Source organism: Podarcis liolepis, assembly GCF_965112155.1.
Source record: "Podarcis liolepis genome assembly, chromosome: 5".
Lineage (NCBI taxonomy): Eukaryota > Metazoa > Chordata > Lepidosauria > Squamata > Lacertidae > Podarcis > Podarcis liolepis.
In genome coordinates, this window is record NC_139556.1 from 102,050,359 (window position 1) to 102,067,673 (window position 17,315).

The window sequence follows — 17,315 nt, forward strand, 5'->3', positions numbered from 1 at the left end:
ACTACTGCAATGCACTCTACGTGGGGCTGCCTTTGAAAAGAGCATAGAAACTTCAAGTGGCTTCTGAGCCCTTGAGAGAACAGCTGTCCTGGCTACAGGTCTGTTTCTAGGCGTAGGTGTAGGTTTTTTTTTAGTGGTTTTATGTGTCCCCCATTAGGGAATGCCTTGAGTCCCCCATTAGGGAAAAGGAATGGTTATAAACAAATATATTTGTGTGTGTGTGTGTGTGTTGGTGCCAGGAAGACGCAATATGGGCAGACTCCAGGAAAAGGGAAGCATATAATCAGAGTTGTAGGGGACCCTTTTCTGGCTGAAACTTGTGAGTTAAACTTACAGAAGGGCCTTGGAAGGTCGCTGCTAGATAACCAGAGTGGTGCATGCTCTGGTTATCTCCCGCTTGGAATACTGCAATGCGCTCTACGTGGGGCTACCTTTGAAGGTGACCCGGAAACTACAACTAATCCAGAACGCGGCAGCTAGACTGGTGACTGGGGGCAGCCGCCAAGACCACATAACACCGGTCTTGAAAGACCTACATTGGCTCCCAGTACAATTCCGAGCACAATTCAAAGTGTTGGTGCTGACCTTTAAAGCCCTAAACGGCCTTGGTCCAGTATATCTGAAGGAGCGTCTCCACCCCCATTGTTCTACCCGGACACTGAGGTCCAGCTCCGAGGGCCTTCTGGCAGTTCCCTCATTGCGAGAAACCAAGTTACAGGGAACCAGGCAGAGGGCCTTCTCGGTAGTGGCGCCTTCCCTGTGGAACGCCCTCCCACCAGATGTCAAAGAGAACAACAACTACCAGGCTTTTAGAAGACATCTGAAGGCAGCCCTGTTTCGGGAAGCTTTTAATGTTTGATGCTTGATGTATTATAGTATTTTAATATTCTTTTGGAAGCCGCCCAGAGTGGCTGGGGAAGCGCAGCCAGATGGGCGGGGTATAAATAATTTATTATTATTATTATTATTATTATTATTATTATTATTATTATTATTATTATTATTATAGCACTGTGTTAAGTCCTGGGTGGACTCTAAATTCTGCTTCTCAGGAAAGCATTACTCCAGTGGTGGTAAATCGGTCCAGTTTGAAAGCACCCATAGTAAACAGGTTTCTAAAGAGGGATTATGCAGATTCCTGGAGCCCCAGTGAACCGCCAGCTCTTCCTGTTAAATGAAACCTACGTGTTCAGAGGCAATATAAACTCTGAGTGTGAGATGGTGGGGGAATTTCAGAAGGGAGTGGCTGTTTCCGGAATGCCAAGCTCATGAGTTTGGGGAGGCGTTTGGCTGGGCATTCTCTGAAAGCAAATACTTTACCTGAAGGGCCCTGGGACTGATCCAGCAATGTTCTTTGCATAGGTGACCTGGCAAACATTCCTTTCAGTGTGCAAAATGCCTCTGCAAGTCAAGATTTATCTCCTGCAGAACCCGGCAGGGCACACAAAGGGACTTGATCAAGGCATTTCAGGTACAAATCCAAATCTTAACCTCTTGTGTCTGAAAGTTCATGCCTCACATTCGCTTGCACTTACCGGCTCCGTGTACAAGAAACCCAGGCCAGCTGCTCCTGTCTGCAGCAGGTACGATTCCAGCTTATGTCGCCTCAAGAATGTCACAGCTTCCTGAAATAACCAGGAGAAGGACTTAAAACCAGGCTGGTTGCGGAAAGAGCTCTCATAGCTAACAATTAGTAAGAGCATTGTTTTCAAATAAATCCACGAAGAAGCTCTTTTTTTTGCTGCCAAGGTGAAAGGAAGAACTTCCTTTGAAAACAAATTCAGCAACTGCGCTGATCTCAGGGACTCAGTAGCCAGCCTCTCTTCCCATTATTTAATTAATAATAATAATAATAATAATAATAATAATAATAATAATAATAATAATAATTTAAACCCCACCCTCCCCAGCCAACACCGGGCTCAGGGTGGCTAATTGTATAAAAACAATTGATTAAAATACAACTTAAAAACAGGATTAAAATACAGCATTAAGATGCAGCCTCATTTCAGTAGAAACTCAAATCAAAAACTTTTTTGGGGATGAAAACGTCAAATCTTCACCAAGCCCAGGGGAAGATGAGTTGAGGGCAACTGCTCCCACTGGGCTTTTTCAGATCAGTAGGCATGGGGGGGGGGGGTTTCAAGCCTCTGAAGAAACAGATTGCCCTTCAAAATGACTCAATAACCTTTACAGAGTACAAAAGAACAGGCAGGGGCATAGGAAGGGGGTAGGCAGTGGGGGCGGGCTGCCACAGGTGCCCTCACTGAGGGGGGTGACATTCAGCGTGCTGCCCGCCCACTACTCCCAAGCCTACCCTGAGCCGTCAGGGGAGGGGGCAGAGCTGTGCTGCCTGGCCGGCGGCCTTCCCCCCTTCCCCCTTCATTTTGACAGCTCTGGGGAGGCTTGGGAGTTGCGGGGGGGCAGCACACCATTGCTCCCCACTCCCAGGCTGCTTTCTGGGGGGGGAACTCCCCCGAGCTGTCAAAAGGAAGAGGGAAGGGAGGAAGGCTGCTGGCAAAGTGGTGTGGCTCCCCCACCGCCGCAGCCCAGGAAGCAGCTCACCATGGGCGGCTCGCTCCACCCCCCATGGGTCTCTCGCCCCCTGGGATGCTCATCATGTGCACAGCACATGCACAGAATGTGTGCCACTCCGAGTGATGGAGCAGCTAGCTCCACCTCTGAGAACAGGTCCTTGCCCCCAAGGAGTTTGCAATATACAGTTCAAGACATGGGAAACAGTGGAATTGAGGCAGTAGGGTTAGAAAAAATATGCATAGCCATTTATATAAGGAGAGCTGATGCGCTGAAGAAGCATCGGTGTTGGCTTGGTTTGTATACCTGCAAAGGAGTTTTCTGACAGCCAGCGGCCGATTCTACATATCGGCTTCTTACCTCTCTAGGCTTGATGCTCGCCAAGTCCACAAACCCTTCCAAGTTGACTTCATAGTAGCTTTCGTTGTCCAAGACGTCTTCATCGTCCGGATGGAACAGTAGGTAAGACCTGGTGCACTCCAGAGCTTTGACGTAATCGCCCACTGAAAGAGTGAAGGAGAACCCTTTAGACTGGCCAGAAATTTCGAAGACACAAGATTTACCCACTCTGGAAGAATGGCAGATGAAGATGATGGACTATATGGAATTGGCAGAAATGACTGGCAGAATCCGAGACCAGGGAGAAGAAACGGTGGAAGAAGACTAGAAGAAATTTAAAGACTACTTGCAGAAATACTGTAAAATTAATGAATGTTAAAATGATGTTGGACTGAAAATAAGTGGTTTTGGTATTAAGGCTAATAAGAATATGTAAATATAGATAGTTATATGGATGAAAATATATAGTTATAATAGGTTAAGTATACAGAGTAAAGATAAATGAAAGAGGGTAAGGATTTGCTGAAAGGACTTTGTAAACGGGAATACGAAAAGGGGAGGTGTGAGGAGGTCAAGGAAATAAGCAAATGAACTTAAAGATATTGAAAAATGGATTATTATTTTTTCTAAAATATTTTTTCTTCTTTCCTTTTTATTTTTTCAATTACCTGTTTTTTTTGTATTTTGTATGTGTAATTGTTGGTTTAATTATTTTTAATTTTTAAAACCTATGTTTAGTGTAAAATCTCAATAAATATTTTAAAAAAAAATAGACTGGCCAGAAATTTCACTTGAACTTTGCTGCCTCCTCCTCTGAGGAGAGCTTTGGACAGGGAAATTTGCTGCTGCAACCGCAGAAGATTTAAGGGATTTAAGCAAAAACAGAAAACCCATCAACCCCACTCTCTTTTATTTTTCCTGCATGTCTGGAACTGCAAAAATGGTTGTGATGGAAGGGAACACCTAGCAGGCCAGAATTTGTGACAACCGGGTCTGCCGCATTCTCATGAATTGTGCAAGTCTGAGCTACAGGCTGGAAGTTCAGGAGTCCAAGAAGCCGATATGCCAAATTAAGGCGATGGCATGCTCCTCCCCATCCTATTTCCAGCAGTGGTACAGTGGTTAGAGAGCTGGACTAGGACCTCAAAGTCTTCTGGTTTCACTTTAGAACAAGCCACGGTTTAGTGTTGGGTACAAACTCCGTGAACCGTTGTTTGTTCTAAATAAAATTAGTTAAGGCAAGCAAGGATCAAACAATCGTTTCCAACTAGAGTGAAAAACATACACGGTTCTCCCCTAAGTTTGTACGTAACAAGGAACCATGGTTTGTTCTAAAGTGAAAGCTCTCCTCTCGTGTACAACTTGTCAAAATCCATTGTCAAATAAGTACATCTATTTTGTTGTTTTTTGAATGAGAATTTAGGTGGAGGTCTTTCTAATTTCCATGTGGGTGAAAAGTGGAAAAAAAAATGGCCAGTTGTTGGAAATTTCTATGGGTTTTGTTTTGTTTTTGCAAAGTTTTTTCATAATGCATATAAAACAGAGAGAACAGTGATACGTAACAACAGATGAAAATCAAAAGATGAAAGGGAAACTATAAAACAGACACATAGAATGAGTAGATTAGAGATAACAAAGTCCAAGTAAAGACCACCAACACTGTCAGTTGAGTATGTAATGAAGGAATGCCAAATCATATGATAAGAGACTGGAGCTTCTAGCTCTTGTTGAAATATCAATTTATGCCTAATTTCCTTCATTATAGCTCTATTCCAGAGTGAGTGGTACTCAAGTGCCCATTGTAAGATTTGAGGCTGTTTTTCATTGAGTTGAAATTACTATTCGAGATGCCAAGGTCATACATAAAGCTAATTCTTTTGAAAATATAGCTATATTGGTATCATCAGAAATATTCAGTAATCTTCATTGGGGACAAGGGAAATTCTGGTTCTGATCTACTCTGATTTGGCGCCAGCCACATGAGTATTGCTTAACACAAGCAAGATAACTCTCTGGACCCATGATAGCTTTGGGTTTTTTGGTGGTCACCCCGTCGCTCAGGGAAACATCAGAACTGAGGCAAGAAGTCCAGAAAGCCAAGCTGTACCTCTGTAATAGGCGAATTGCAAGAAGTCGTAATGGAGGGGAAGGAAGTTGTCGATGGGGGAGAGTCTCCCGGGCCGCGTCGCCAGCTCCCTCACACACTCGTGTTGACACACCAGGACTTGCATGTAGTGATCTGTGAAGAAAGAGCAAGGGACAAATCTCAAACAGGAGGAAGGAAGCAAAAAACCTGTTATGTACTGAAGTTCTCACCCTGGGCCAGCAGGGGGATACTGTAGATAGTTTAGTTTTCACTCAGGTCCACATATGCAAATAAGGAATTGAAAGTGACATTCAGTGATTGGATAGTTACAGAAAGTTGTTACTGTTGCTTTGTAGTTGAGCTCTATATAAGCAGGTTGGCTGAACACTTCAGTTCAGTTCTGTTCTGGCCTGTGAATAAACAAGAGCTGATTGAAGAATCGCTGTGTTGTCTGGTATGCTCACCCACAACCTAACAAAAACCTCAGCTTCCTGCGATTTAATGAGGAATAAGCAGCAACACAAGAAAAGCAACACTGTTGTTTAATAAGCATTGGTTTGTTACTCAACTTCAATTTCCTGCCAAGGAGTGTGGTGGAGTCTCCTACTTTGGAGGTCTTTAAGCAGAGGCTTGACAACCATATGTCAGGAGTGCTCTGATGGTGTTTCCTGCTTGGCAGGGGGTTGGACTCGATGGCCCTTGTGGTCTCTTCCAACTCTATGATTCTATGATTCTATGATTCTAAAACCTTCTACACTGAAGGAAAAGAATTTAGGAGAAAGTACAGGGGACAGACTATATATTATGGTACAGACTATAGCTAAATGCTTCCTTTCAGTTTATTTCAGCTGCTTGGGTGCATGAAAGTACACTAAAATCTGGCATAGAAAGTTGGAGGGGACCCTAATGGTCATCTAGGCCAGCCCTCCTAATGCAGGAATCACAGCTGAAGAATGCTTAAGCAATGGCCATCCAGTCTCTCGTTACAAACCGCCCATGAAAGACAGTACACCACCTTCTTGGGGAGTCCAGTCCACTGTCCAACATCTCTAGATGACCCCCAGTGTACCTTCCACATCCTATGATTCTCTTCTTCATTGGAGGTTTTTAAGCAAAGATTGAATGGCCATCCCTCAGGGATGACCGAGTTGAGATTTCTGCATTGCCAGGGTTGGACTAGATGACCCTCGGGAGCCCCCTCCAGCTCTGTAATTCTATGATTCTATGTCATATGGGGTTTTATAGGTTTCTAGTGCAGCCTTCCCAACCTGGTATAGGTTACGGTGGCTCTGCTCAGCCTCCTCAGTAAGTGACAGTTGTCATGGCCTGGGACTTGGGCTCAGACTCAGAACCAGAGGAGTCTCAGTCCGCACCGGATCCTTTGCCTCACTCAGGCATCATCTGAACCAAGTCTGGGGCCTGATCCTGAAGAGCCCCAGTCTGCACAACAAACCCCAGCTGGGCTGAGTCAGGGGCCTGAGCCTGCCCTGGCTCCAGATGAGGAGATGACCTCGTTGCCTCCAGCTAGGCCGTCACTTACAGCTGCTCCACTACCGGTTGGGTCAGGGGAGGCTGAGGCGGCCCCTGGGTCTAGTAACCCACCGACGTCTCCTGAGCTGCAGAGAGCAAGGTCTGAGAGAAGGAGAGACCTGAGGACTCGCAGGAGGAGTGCTCACCTTTGGGTGAAACAGGGAGGTGAGTCGCCGGGGGATCAGGACTGGCCGATACCCTGACAGAGATAAAAGGCTGTCGGACCCCGCCCTAGGTTGCGGGAGCAACATTGCTGAATGCCAGATCCTGTACCTGTCCTTGCCTGGTTTCCTGCCTTGGCCCTGCCAGACTGACTCCTAGCGGAACCTTTGTTTCTGGACTGGTCCTGGACTGCGTTTCACGGGTTACCCCCGGGCCCAGCACAACAGCAATGCTCCTGAATTCCTGTTGCTTGAAACTGCAGGAGGGGAGAGTAGCTCTCGCACTCAGGTCCTGCTTGTGGGTTTGCCTTTGTGGCTTCTGGCTGGCCCCCGTGAGCACAGGAGGGACCACTGGCCTGATCCTGCAGGCTCCGCTTATTTTCTCATATTTTGGATGTCCACTCGCATTTCATTCAACTGATGAAATGAAAAAACAAATAAATTCCTTCCAGTAGCACCTTAAAGACCAACTAAGTTAGTTCTTGGTATGAGCTTTCGTGTGCAAGCACACTTCTTCAGATACACACTGTGTATCTGAAGAAGTGTGCTTGCACACGAAAGCTCATACCAAGAACTAACTTAGTTGGTCTTTAAGGTGCTACTGGAAGGAATTTATTTGTTTTGACTATGGCAGACCAACACGGCTACCTATCTGTAACTGTGTTGAAATGAAAACAAGGTTAAATATAAGTGTTAAAACTTGGGAAGGGGTGGGGGGTCCCATATGCAGACCGACTTTGTGTTTGTGGTCAACCTCAGCAGGAAGGCATCACTCATCATCTGCTAGCCTGCTCCCTAAATAGAGACCCAAGAGATCGCTTTCTGAAACCTTTGTTCGCACAAGCAAACAGGCACGGTCTGGTTTCTTTTAAGGGACAATGATATTTCCGTAACACAGAGAGAGGCCCCTCTATGCACTCTCTGCAAAAGAAATCAGGAAAAACGAGTTAGATAAAATCGCTATAAATTGTTGTGGTGATTCGGAGGTTTAATGTGAAATCAAGCTGGATTTCAGCTTGTTTGTGTCTCTCTTACATCGTGGATGTTGGCAAATTGGATTTTCAGAAATTGGAACTGCCAGAGATGCAGAAGGGAAACCACGTTTTAATGCTCAGGAACTTGTCAAAGCATTTTTTTAATATTATGGGTTTTTTCCCCCAATTATGGATATACAGTCAAACCTCAGTTGTCGAACGTCATCTGTTCCGGAAGCCCGTTCGGCTTCCAAAATGTTCGAAAACCAAGGCGTGGCTTCCGATTGGTTGCAGGAGTTTTGTGCACTCAAGCGAAAGCCACGTCGGACGTTCAAAAAACTTCCAAAAAGCCTTCAAAAACCAGAGCATTTACTTCTGGATTTTCAGCTTTCGGGAGTCAGAAGGTTCCCAAACAGAGGCGTTCGGGAGCCAAGGTTTGACTGTACAGTGATACCTCGGGTTACATACGCTTCCGGTTACAGACTCTGCTAACCCAGAAATAGTGCCTCAGGTTAAGAACTTTGCTTCAGGATGAGAACAGAAATCGTGCTCCGGCAGCCCGGTGGCAGCAGAAGGCCCCATTAGCTAAAGTAGTGCTTCAGGTTAAGAACAGTTTCAGGTACCCGAGGTACCACTGTATGTTCTGAATTATTTTATTAATACTATTGCCTAATAGACAGACTGATGGGGCTCATCAGTCTGGGATGGTAGCCCTTCTAGGAGAAGGAAACCTCCACTGCCTTGTGGGATATCCTTGGAAGAATAAAAGTCTCACGAGTAAACTCTACACGAATCCTGAGCGTAGTCCCTAAAGTGGTTGGGTGGCGTCTTGTATATCTCCTTCGGGTAACTCCTGCAGCCAAGATGGTTCCAAACGTCTTACTCTGCTTTCCTCTGGACCCCACTCGATTTCCTCCACATGATACAATTTACAATAATCTTTGCATTCTACAGTCTCCTCAAATCATCTATATATCCTTATTATCTTTCCTTACTCATTTTTCTTCCATCCAGTACTTCGCATTTTAATCTAGGCATATTAGCGTATCTTTTTTTGAGCAGTATTTTGCCATATACTCATCAAAACATTTCCAACAGGGAGGTCACTTTGGTTCTGCTGACACAGCAGTATGTCTTCGCCCAAAACTTGCCAAAAACAAAATTGCCTAATACAAATTTCTTGTGGACTTTGGTTAGAAAAACAATAAACTTATGACCTTATGGGTAGGGAGGCATGATGATGCTCATGATGATCTATAAGTGTTTTGTTTCCTTAAATTAAGTCCCTTCCTGTGGGCAGGGGAAGCAACTAATGATTTTTGTCAAAATGGCATTTTCTTCCAGCTGCAAAATGTTACACAGAAGAGGTTGTGAGCCACCCGCCTTCTGCAGACCGTTGGTGATGGGAATCAGATGAAGTGTCGCAATCCCCCGAGCCGAAGGTCAACAACGAGCCATAATTCAAAAGGAGCTAGATAAACAGAAGGCAATGTGTGGGGCTTAAGTCACTCTCATCAAATCTCATTGATTTGCACTCAAGTAAACAGGCATGGGACGCGGGTGGCGCTGCGGGTTAAACCACAGAGCCTAGGACTTGCCGATCAGAAGATTGGCAGTTTGAATCCCCGTGATGGGGTGAGCTCCAGTTGCTCGGTCCCTGCTCCTGCCAACCTAGCAGTTCGAAAGCACGTCAAAGTGCAAGTAGATAAATAGGTACCACTCTGGTGGGAAGGTAAACGGCGTTTCCATGCACTGCTCTGGTTCGCCAGAAGTGGCTTAGTCATGCTGGCCACATGACCCGGAAGCTGTACACCGGCTCCCTTGGCCAATAAAGCGAGATGAGCGCCACAACCCCAGAGTCATCCATGACTGGACCTAATGGTCAGGGGTTCCTTTACCTTTAAACAGGCATCAATTGGGATGGAGAGTCACTTCCGTACTTGGTCTGCCCTCTCCTCCTCAACTCAGGTAGGAGGGACTTTCTGAACAGCCACAGGGAGGATGCATTTGTAGTCTGAGCTTTGTCCCCTCTGAAATATCATGCCCCCAAACACTTAAGGGTCTTGTGTTTTAGGTAGGAGAAGGGCAAAGGAAGACTTTGTCAAGTGCCCAGACTTTGGGGCCACTGTGACATCAATCACTTTCCCCTCCTCCCAAGTTTCTGCAGGATTCCAACTCCAGAATATGAAACACTTGCTCTGAATTCCTTTCTACTGAACTGAAAGGCTGCCCCTCAGCCAACAGGTCCCCACAGATCATCCTCCTTGCAGAGAGGAGCTTGAAAATCACTGCAAGACGACACACAACCCTCTGTCTCTAACCTCTTCCCTCCCCACCTGTTGGGAGTGATGTGCAGGCAACAAGAAGAAAGGGCAAAATGCAAAGTGAAACAGGGAGATTAAGCCTTTCCATCTTTCCCTTGCCATCTTTCACTGCCCTAGAGCCATGCCACCCTCGCGACTCCTCACCGTACCCTGTCTGAGCTGTGTTGCCTTCTCCTGACTGATTGTGCCCTTGTCTCCCTCCACCCACCCCGGAAACCTTTTTTATGCAGCTGGCACCCACAAATCGCATTGCTCCTGCCTGCCTGCCTTCTCAATGGATCGTGGCCAGCAGGAGGCTTTGAGCTCGGCCATCATGTCATCGCCAATTTCTACCTGAGCACACAACCAAGACTAGTGCACATTAGCAAACTTGATACGGTTATACATGCAGTTTTATTATGTTTTGTGGTGTCCCTGCAATGCACAGCGAGGGGGGAGGGAACATGGCGATGATCTAGTGAAAGTGGAATTAGGGGGAGTGGGATGAGGAGCGGGGGAGTGATCCAGAGGGACAATAAAGGAGCTGAGTGGAGGCAGATTCTCTCTTTCCTGATTCTCAGTAATGCACTAATCCCTCTGTACTTTGCAACGTTTGGGGGAGCATGTGGAAAATCAGGCTTTGCACGCCCACGGACAGCTCTCCAAATCTCCCCTTGAAGAAACAGGGGAGTGGGTTGAATTTCTGCTTGAGCTGATGGCAAGGAAGGGGCTGGAATGTCCTGCAATAGCCAAGCAGATGTGTTTGGCTTTTGCTTCAAGCCTGTGTTTGTGCCTTAAATGTTTAGGCAGATACAGGGAGGCAGCGAGGGAGATCGAGTCGCAAGTCCATGAATCGGGAAGGCCACAAACAGGGATTGCTGACCTTGGCTCAAGGATGGGCAGGCTGCCACGCTCTGTCTGTAAGCCTTCCTGTCCCTTCAACTGGGGAAGCAGGAAGCAAGGGAAGAGAGCACAGCCACAGCTCTTCTACCTTCACCCTTCCACGCTACCCTTGCGGGAATTCAGCTAACAGCAGCAGCAGCAGCAATGAACCTTTCGGTTTAGCAAGCTGTGTGAAGCAAATCTGGGCTCTTGCTCTTAGTTCTAGAGCTCTCACAAAGGCTGCAGTTCAAGGAGAGGAAGAGCTGGAAGCTGGAGTCTCCCTGCAGCCTGATGGATCAGCCATCGCTGGATGAGGAATGGGAAAAGGCTGGTGGGAAAGCTGGCTCCTGCCAGGACATAGCTGTCAACTTACAGATTTGAAAATAAGGGACCAGCAGCCTTTAAAATAAGGGACCAGCAGCCTTGAAAATAAGGGACCTGCAGCCTCACCTGTTCCAGGCACTCCAGTCTTCCTGTCCTCCTGCAGTCTGGTCAAACTCATGCTCCGAGAACACTGTCCAACCAACTTTGTAACCAGAGGTTCAACTGAATAGAATCTGAATCACATGCACCACAAGGCCTACGCAGCCTCAACTTAGGATGGCTCCCCGGCCTGGCTTTGCACTGCAAAGTTTGCAGCAGCACATGCAACAAAATGGCGTCCAGCATTCAAAAAGCTTTCATTAACTAGCCGCACACAAGGCGTGCAAGCTCCACCCCCCAGTCATTCTTAGACTTCTTGTTGGGTGAGCAACACAGCCAAGCAACACAGTTGGAGCCTCCCTCCTCCCTGGCCGGCAGAGAGGGAGGGAGAGGAGCTGCTTCCTTTGAAATTTAAGGGACATCATTTAAGGGACATCCATCAATAAGGGACAGCAGAGGGACACGGCGCTGGGATAAGGTACTGTCCCTTCAAATAAGGAACACTTGACAGCTATGGGCCAGGACAGCTGGAACTCCAAAAGTCTCCAAGAGAAGGAAAGGGAAAGACTGTAGTCTCCCTACAATTCCTTCTCTGCATGTTTTCAGTTAGTATCTCTTAAAGGGTAAGAGTAAGCCACTTCCGCCTGCGGATTGGGGGAATCCCCAGCCACGTCAGCCCCTGGCCAGCCAATCAGCTGGCTCTGTGGGCATGGCCTGCCCTATAAAGGCAGGACACGGCTGGGGATCTCCCTCTTTTGCCGCCTACCAGCTGTTCGTGTTTCCCACCCTCCTGCCCCATTAAGGTTTTCGTTCCTTGACCTTGCTATGGACCTTGGCTGGTCGCCATTAAGGGGCCTGGTAGGAATTTTTCCACTTGGCAAATTGGCACCAGCCACTTGGTTTTTGCCTACCTCATAGCAAATCGTCACAATTTTCTTGGTATTGGCGGTTAGGCATTGGTATTGTTTTGTAGATGGAAGAGGAGAGGAAGCGCCATCACCTGCCCCACATATTGAAGGGTAGTCGGATAAAGGATCCCGGGGGGCGTGGCCCTGTCCGAAGCCCGGGGAGGTGAGGGCCTAGGCCACACCCGCTAACGGTGACCCCGGGGGAGTTCCTAGTTGATGTGCATCAGCAGGACTCCCCCTACTGGTGGTTAACCCATCCCAGACTTCAAGCGGACGGACCGAAGTCGGATATAGTCGGTTAGGACCAATGCCTAAGGCAATACCGCTCAAAACCTGTAACCAATAAAGTTGTGGCCTTATTTAGCCCATTAACCTTAATAATTGTGTCATGTGTCTTTATTTCCACTGGGGGGGGGGGAGGACTTGCCACGCAAATAGGCTCAAATCAAATGAACGCAAATCTTCTACCTTCAGGACACTTCCTTGTGTAGCCACCACAGGACCCACAAGAGCAACTCTCTCTTTCTGAGGTTTCCAGCAACAGGCATTCAGAAGTATCCCTCCCTCCAACTGCGGTGGCAGAGCAGAGCCAGTAAGGCTAGCCATCGATAGCCCCCTCCTCTTCCATGCTTTTGTCTATTTTAAAGCCATCCAGGCTGGTTTCTGTCCCTGCCTCCTGTTCCAAAATTCAGGACCACTGGACATCCACGAGTGAAATCCTGACATTACTGAACATGTGGACTGACAACATGAAAGCTTGCCGCCGTAAAGAACTTTGGGCATGGATGTCTGCTGATGCTAGGATTTCCACAGCTCAGCAATGGAAAACCTTTTTAAAAACCACCTCCATTTGTCTTTGTCGTATAAGAACTTATGGACTTTGGCTATTGCGGGGGAAATAACACATAAACTGTCTGTTTCCAGGGTGACGAAGGATCTAGAATGCTTTTATGTCATCGGGCGAGATTTTATTTCCTATTCTTCAGACATTCGCCATCCACACCAGCCCAGGAACTGTAGAAGATTATTTTCTTTATTATGCTGTCTATTATTATTATTGTCTGTATTAAGTGCAAGGAAGTTATCTCAGTTGTGGTGCTGATCATGTCAAGATTGTGGGTTCAATCCCCACAGGGAAATGTTCCTGAATTGCAGGGAGTTCGACTAGGGAGTTCTATGATTTTGATGATGATCTTTGGATGAAAGGGCAGTATATAAATCAAATATCTCAAGGGCTGTCACAGGGAATAGGCAGCATGCTTGTATTTTCCTGCTCTGGAAGGGTAGGACTCGAACCCATGGCTTCAAGTTACAATAAAGGAGATTACAATTAAACATTCAGAAGAACTTTCTGACAGTAAGAACTTTCTGACAGTGGAGCGGACTCCCTTGGAACATGGTGGACTCTCCTTCCTTGGAGGTTTTTAAGCAGAGGTTGGACGGCCGTCTGTCAGGGGTTCTCTGGCTGCAGTTCCGGCATTGCAAGGGGCAGAACCAGATGACCCTGGGGGGGGGTCCCTTCCAGTTCTACTATTCTATTGTAGCCTATGACTAAGAATGGAGAAAAGCAATGACAAACCTAGACAGCATCTTAAAAAGCAGAGACATCACCTTGCCAACAAAGGTCCGTATAATTAAAGCTCTGGTTTTCCCAGTAATGATGTATGGAAGTGAGAGCTGGACCATAAACAAGGCTGATCGCCAAAGAATGGATGCTTTTGAATTCTGGTGCTGGAGGAGACTCTTGAGAGTCCCATGGACTGCAAGAAGATCCAACCTATCCATTCTTGAGGAAGTCAGCCCTGAGTGATCACTGGAAGGACAGATCCTGAAGCTGAGGCTCCAAGACTTTGGCCACCTCATGAGAAGAGAAGACTCCCTGGGAAAGACCCTCCTGCTGGGAAAGATGGAGGGCACAAGGAGAAGGGGGCGACAGAGGACGAGATGGTTGGACAGTGTTCTCGAAGCTCCCAGCATGAGTTTGACCAAACTGCGGGAGGCAGTAGAAGACAGGAGGCCCTGGCGTGCTCTGGTCCAGGGGGCCACGAAGAGGTGGACATGACTAAACAACTAAACAACAACAACAAGAATGAAGAGGGCAGCCAAACCCCCTTTGTCCAAGTTCTGAGCCCCCCTCCTCCCGCAACATCTTAAAAGAACAGGCGGTGGCACAGAGAGGTCAAGGAGGGCATCTGCAGCTGAGCTGCAAAACCAACCCAAGTGGAGATGCAGAGGATGGAGGGGGGTAAGCTGGCCCCCACCTGGGAGGAAGAGGGAGAGCCCCCTGCCCTGTTATCCTCAGTCAGCAGGCTCAGCCTCCTAGGAGCCCGCGGTTTGCAGGAACCTGGACTGCTTCACGTCTGTGGTTTGCTCCTTTGAACGGCAGCTTTCATTTTCCATAGTAGCAGCAGCCGGAGGAGAGATAAATAAACCCCAGCCCTTCTCCTGGCCCAGCTAAATAAGCCTCCTCCAGCCAAGCGGGCCTTGAACCCTCGCCAGTGTTTTCCCCCAACGGCCAATCAAGCCATTTATGATGCTCTCCATCCTTAACCCTGCTGGGCTGGTGGCCAAAGAAGAAACTGTTTCGCTCGGCAGATTTTGGATCTTCGCACGGCGGTGGTGTCCTTGCACAGGACTCCGGAGCACTTGCCAGCGGCTACCTAGGGAAGGAGAGGGCTAAGGAGGCGACCTTTGCAAGCAAGGCCAGCCCTTGTGACTGGCAGGCAGCACAAGGCCCCCGAATGGGCTGGGGCTCTAGCGTGGAACTAGACCCACCACGGAAACCATGCAAGATTGGATCAAGGAAGAGCTAGGAGAGGAAGATGAGATGGTGTTGGGGCAGGCAGCTGTCCTTGAACCCAGGCCCAGTGTGTGCATTCTCCAACCTACTTCTAGATTACTGCAATGCACTCTGTGTGGGGCTTCCCTTGGAAGCTGGAGTTAGAACAGAATGCTGCAGCACGATTGCTGACAGGAGTGAAGCCTTGCCTCCTCCATATAACCCCTGTGCTCAGAGAGCTCCACTGCTTGATAATTTTCCACAGGGTCAAGTTCAATGTGTTATTATTAGTATATAAAGCCCTTAAATGGTTGGAGGATGGATAGAAGCTGGCTACCTTTGAAGGTGACCCGGAAACTACAACTAATCCAGAATGCGGCAGCTAGACGGGTGACTGGGAGTGGCCACTGGGACCACATAACACCAGTCTTGAAGGACCTACATTGGCTCCCAGTATGTTTCCAAGCACAATTCAAAGCGTTGGTGCTGACCTTTCAAGTCCTCAATGACCTCAAAGGCCCAGTATACCTGAAGGAGCGTCTCCAGCCCCATCATTCTGCCCGGACACTGAGGGACACTGAGGTCTGGAGGACACTGAGGTCTGGCGGTTCCCTCACTGTGAGAAGCGAGGTTACAGGGAACCAGGCAGAGAGCCTTCTCGGTAGTGGCGCCCGTCCTGTGGAACGCCCTCCCACCAGATGTCAACGAGATAAACAACTATGTGACTTTTAGAAGACATCTGAAGGCAGCCCTCTTTAGGGAAGCTTTTAATGTTTAACAGACTACTGTATTTTAATACTTTGTTGGAAGCCGCCCACAGTGGCTGGGGAAACCCAGCCAGATGGGCAGGGTATAAATAATAAATTCTATTCTATTCTATTCTATTCTATTCTATTCTATTCTATTCTATTCTATTCTATTCTTAAACCCTTCAGACTAGTTAGCTCACATGTGCCCCTCAACCACTTGAATCAGCCCACCTGACCCTGTCACAGGGGGTTGTGAAATAACCCCCTGTATTCTACATTTGTAATAAATCAATACTTTAGCGTGGCCGCACCCCTATTCTGCAACTCCCTACCTGCGATCCCTTCGTAGAGGGTGGCCTTATAGTCCAGGTATTCATAGTCCTCAAATTTCTGCGATCCTTCGCACAAGACCCGGCATTCTGTATCAGCCACGTGGTAGCCCCTCAGTGCCCTCTCCAGGAACTCAATGGCCGCGTGATACTCTTCTTTGTCGTAATGCTTCACTCCCAAAAGATAGTCCTCCTGTAATACCAAAAGAACATTAAGGACATGGGAAATAGTTTAACTGTGCACTGTGTGAAGAAGGGCTCCATTTGATCTGTCCTGAATCTTCCAATACTCAGATTCCTTCAACTAGGGCCAGGGCCTTTTCAGTACTGGCCCCGACTTGGTGGAATGCTCTGTCCCAAGAAACCAGGGCCCTGCGGGACTTGACATCTTTCCGCAGGGCCTGCAGGACAGAGCTGTTCCGCCTGGCCTTTGGTTTGGACTCAGCCTGACCCTTATGCTTCCCTCCTCTTATGGTCTTGATCTATCGGGTACTTTTAAAATAAGGCTGCATTTCAAATTGCATTTTAACCTGTATTTTAAATTGGGTCCCCCATTATGTTTTTATTGTAATTTTACTGGTATTAGCCACCCTGAGCCTGGCTCTGGCCGGGGAGGGCAGGGTATAAATAAAAATTATTATTATTATTATTATTATTATTATTATTATTATTATTAAGGCTCATTGGAGTTCTAGTGTTAGAAGAGAGGGAGAAAAACTCTATCCATTTCCTCCATGCCACGCATGGTTTCATAAACCTCTATCAGGTCACCCCTTCATCTACTTTTCTCTAAACCAGTGATTTTCAACCCATGTGCCATGGCACCCTGGGTCACCTTGACTGATGGTCAGGGGTGCCGTGGGCAACACTGTCCTCTGTCCCTCTTTCCTTCCCTCTGATGCCCTCTTGCATCTCTGTCTCCCAAAGGCTTGCACAGCTGTTTGTTGCAGCAGCCCTGGCTACAAGCTCTGCAGGTGAAGGATGCCTCTGGGGCTGGCCGTGGGGTGCTGGTTGCCAGGAGCTGAGGTGGCCTCGGAGTAAGCAAGCAAGCAGGTGAGGGAGCCCAGTTTGCCAGTCTGCCAGCCCTTGCTGTTGGGATTGGACAGACAAGTCCCAGGCCCTTGTGGGGCAGTGTGAAGAGGCACCTCTCCATGGGGCAGCTCAGAAACCAGGGACAGCAGCACCAGCAGCTGCCCAGAGGACTCCCAAGGAGAGGGGAGAGGAGGCCGAGGGAACACTCCACAAGGGAGGGTGTTTGAAAAAGGGTGAGGGGCTGCCAGCTCTATGTGCAAGGAGTGACCTAACTGGGCTCCCGAG

The 17,315-nt window shown here is 47.8% G+C and overlaps 1 protein-coding gene across 2 annotated transcripts in view; it reads right to left on the reverse strand.

Annotated features, from left to right (window-relative positions):
* The window catches only part of P3H2 (prolyl 3-hydroxylase 2), a 121,783-nt gene that overhangs the window by 31,345 nt on the left and 73,123 nt on the right, over window positions 1–17,315 (reverse strand). For both annotated transcript variants that reach the window (XM_083504134.1, XM_083504135.1), the window contains exons 3-6: window positions 16,002–16,191; window positions 4,982–5,113; window positions 2,896–3,038; window positions 1,536–1,625 (exon numbers count right to left, since the gene is read on the reverse strand). In XM_083504134.1, coding sequence (XP_083360260.1) covers window positions 1,536–1,625; window positions 2,896–3,038; window positions 4,982–5,113; window positions 16,002–16,191 — 555 coding nt within the window. The remainder of the gene's footprint in view (window positions 1–1,535; window positions 1,626–2,895; window positions 3,039–4,981; window positions 5,114–16,001; window positions 16,192–17,315) is intronic.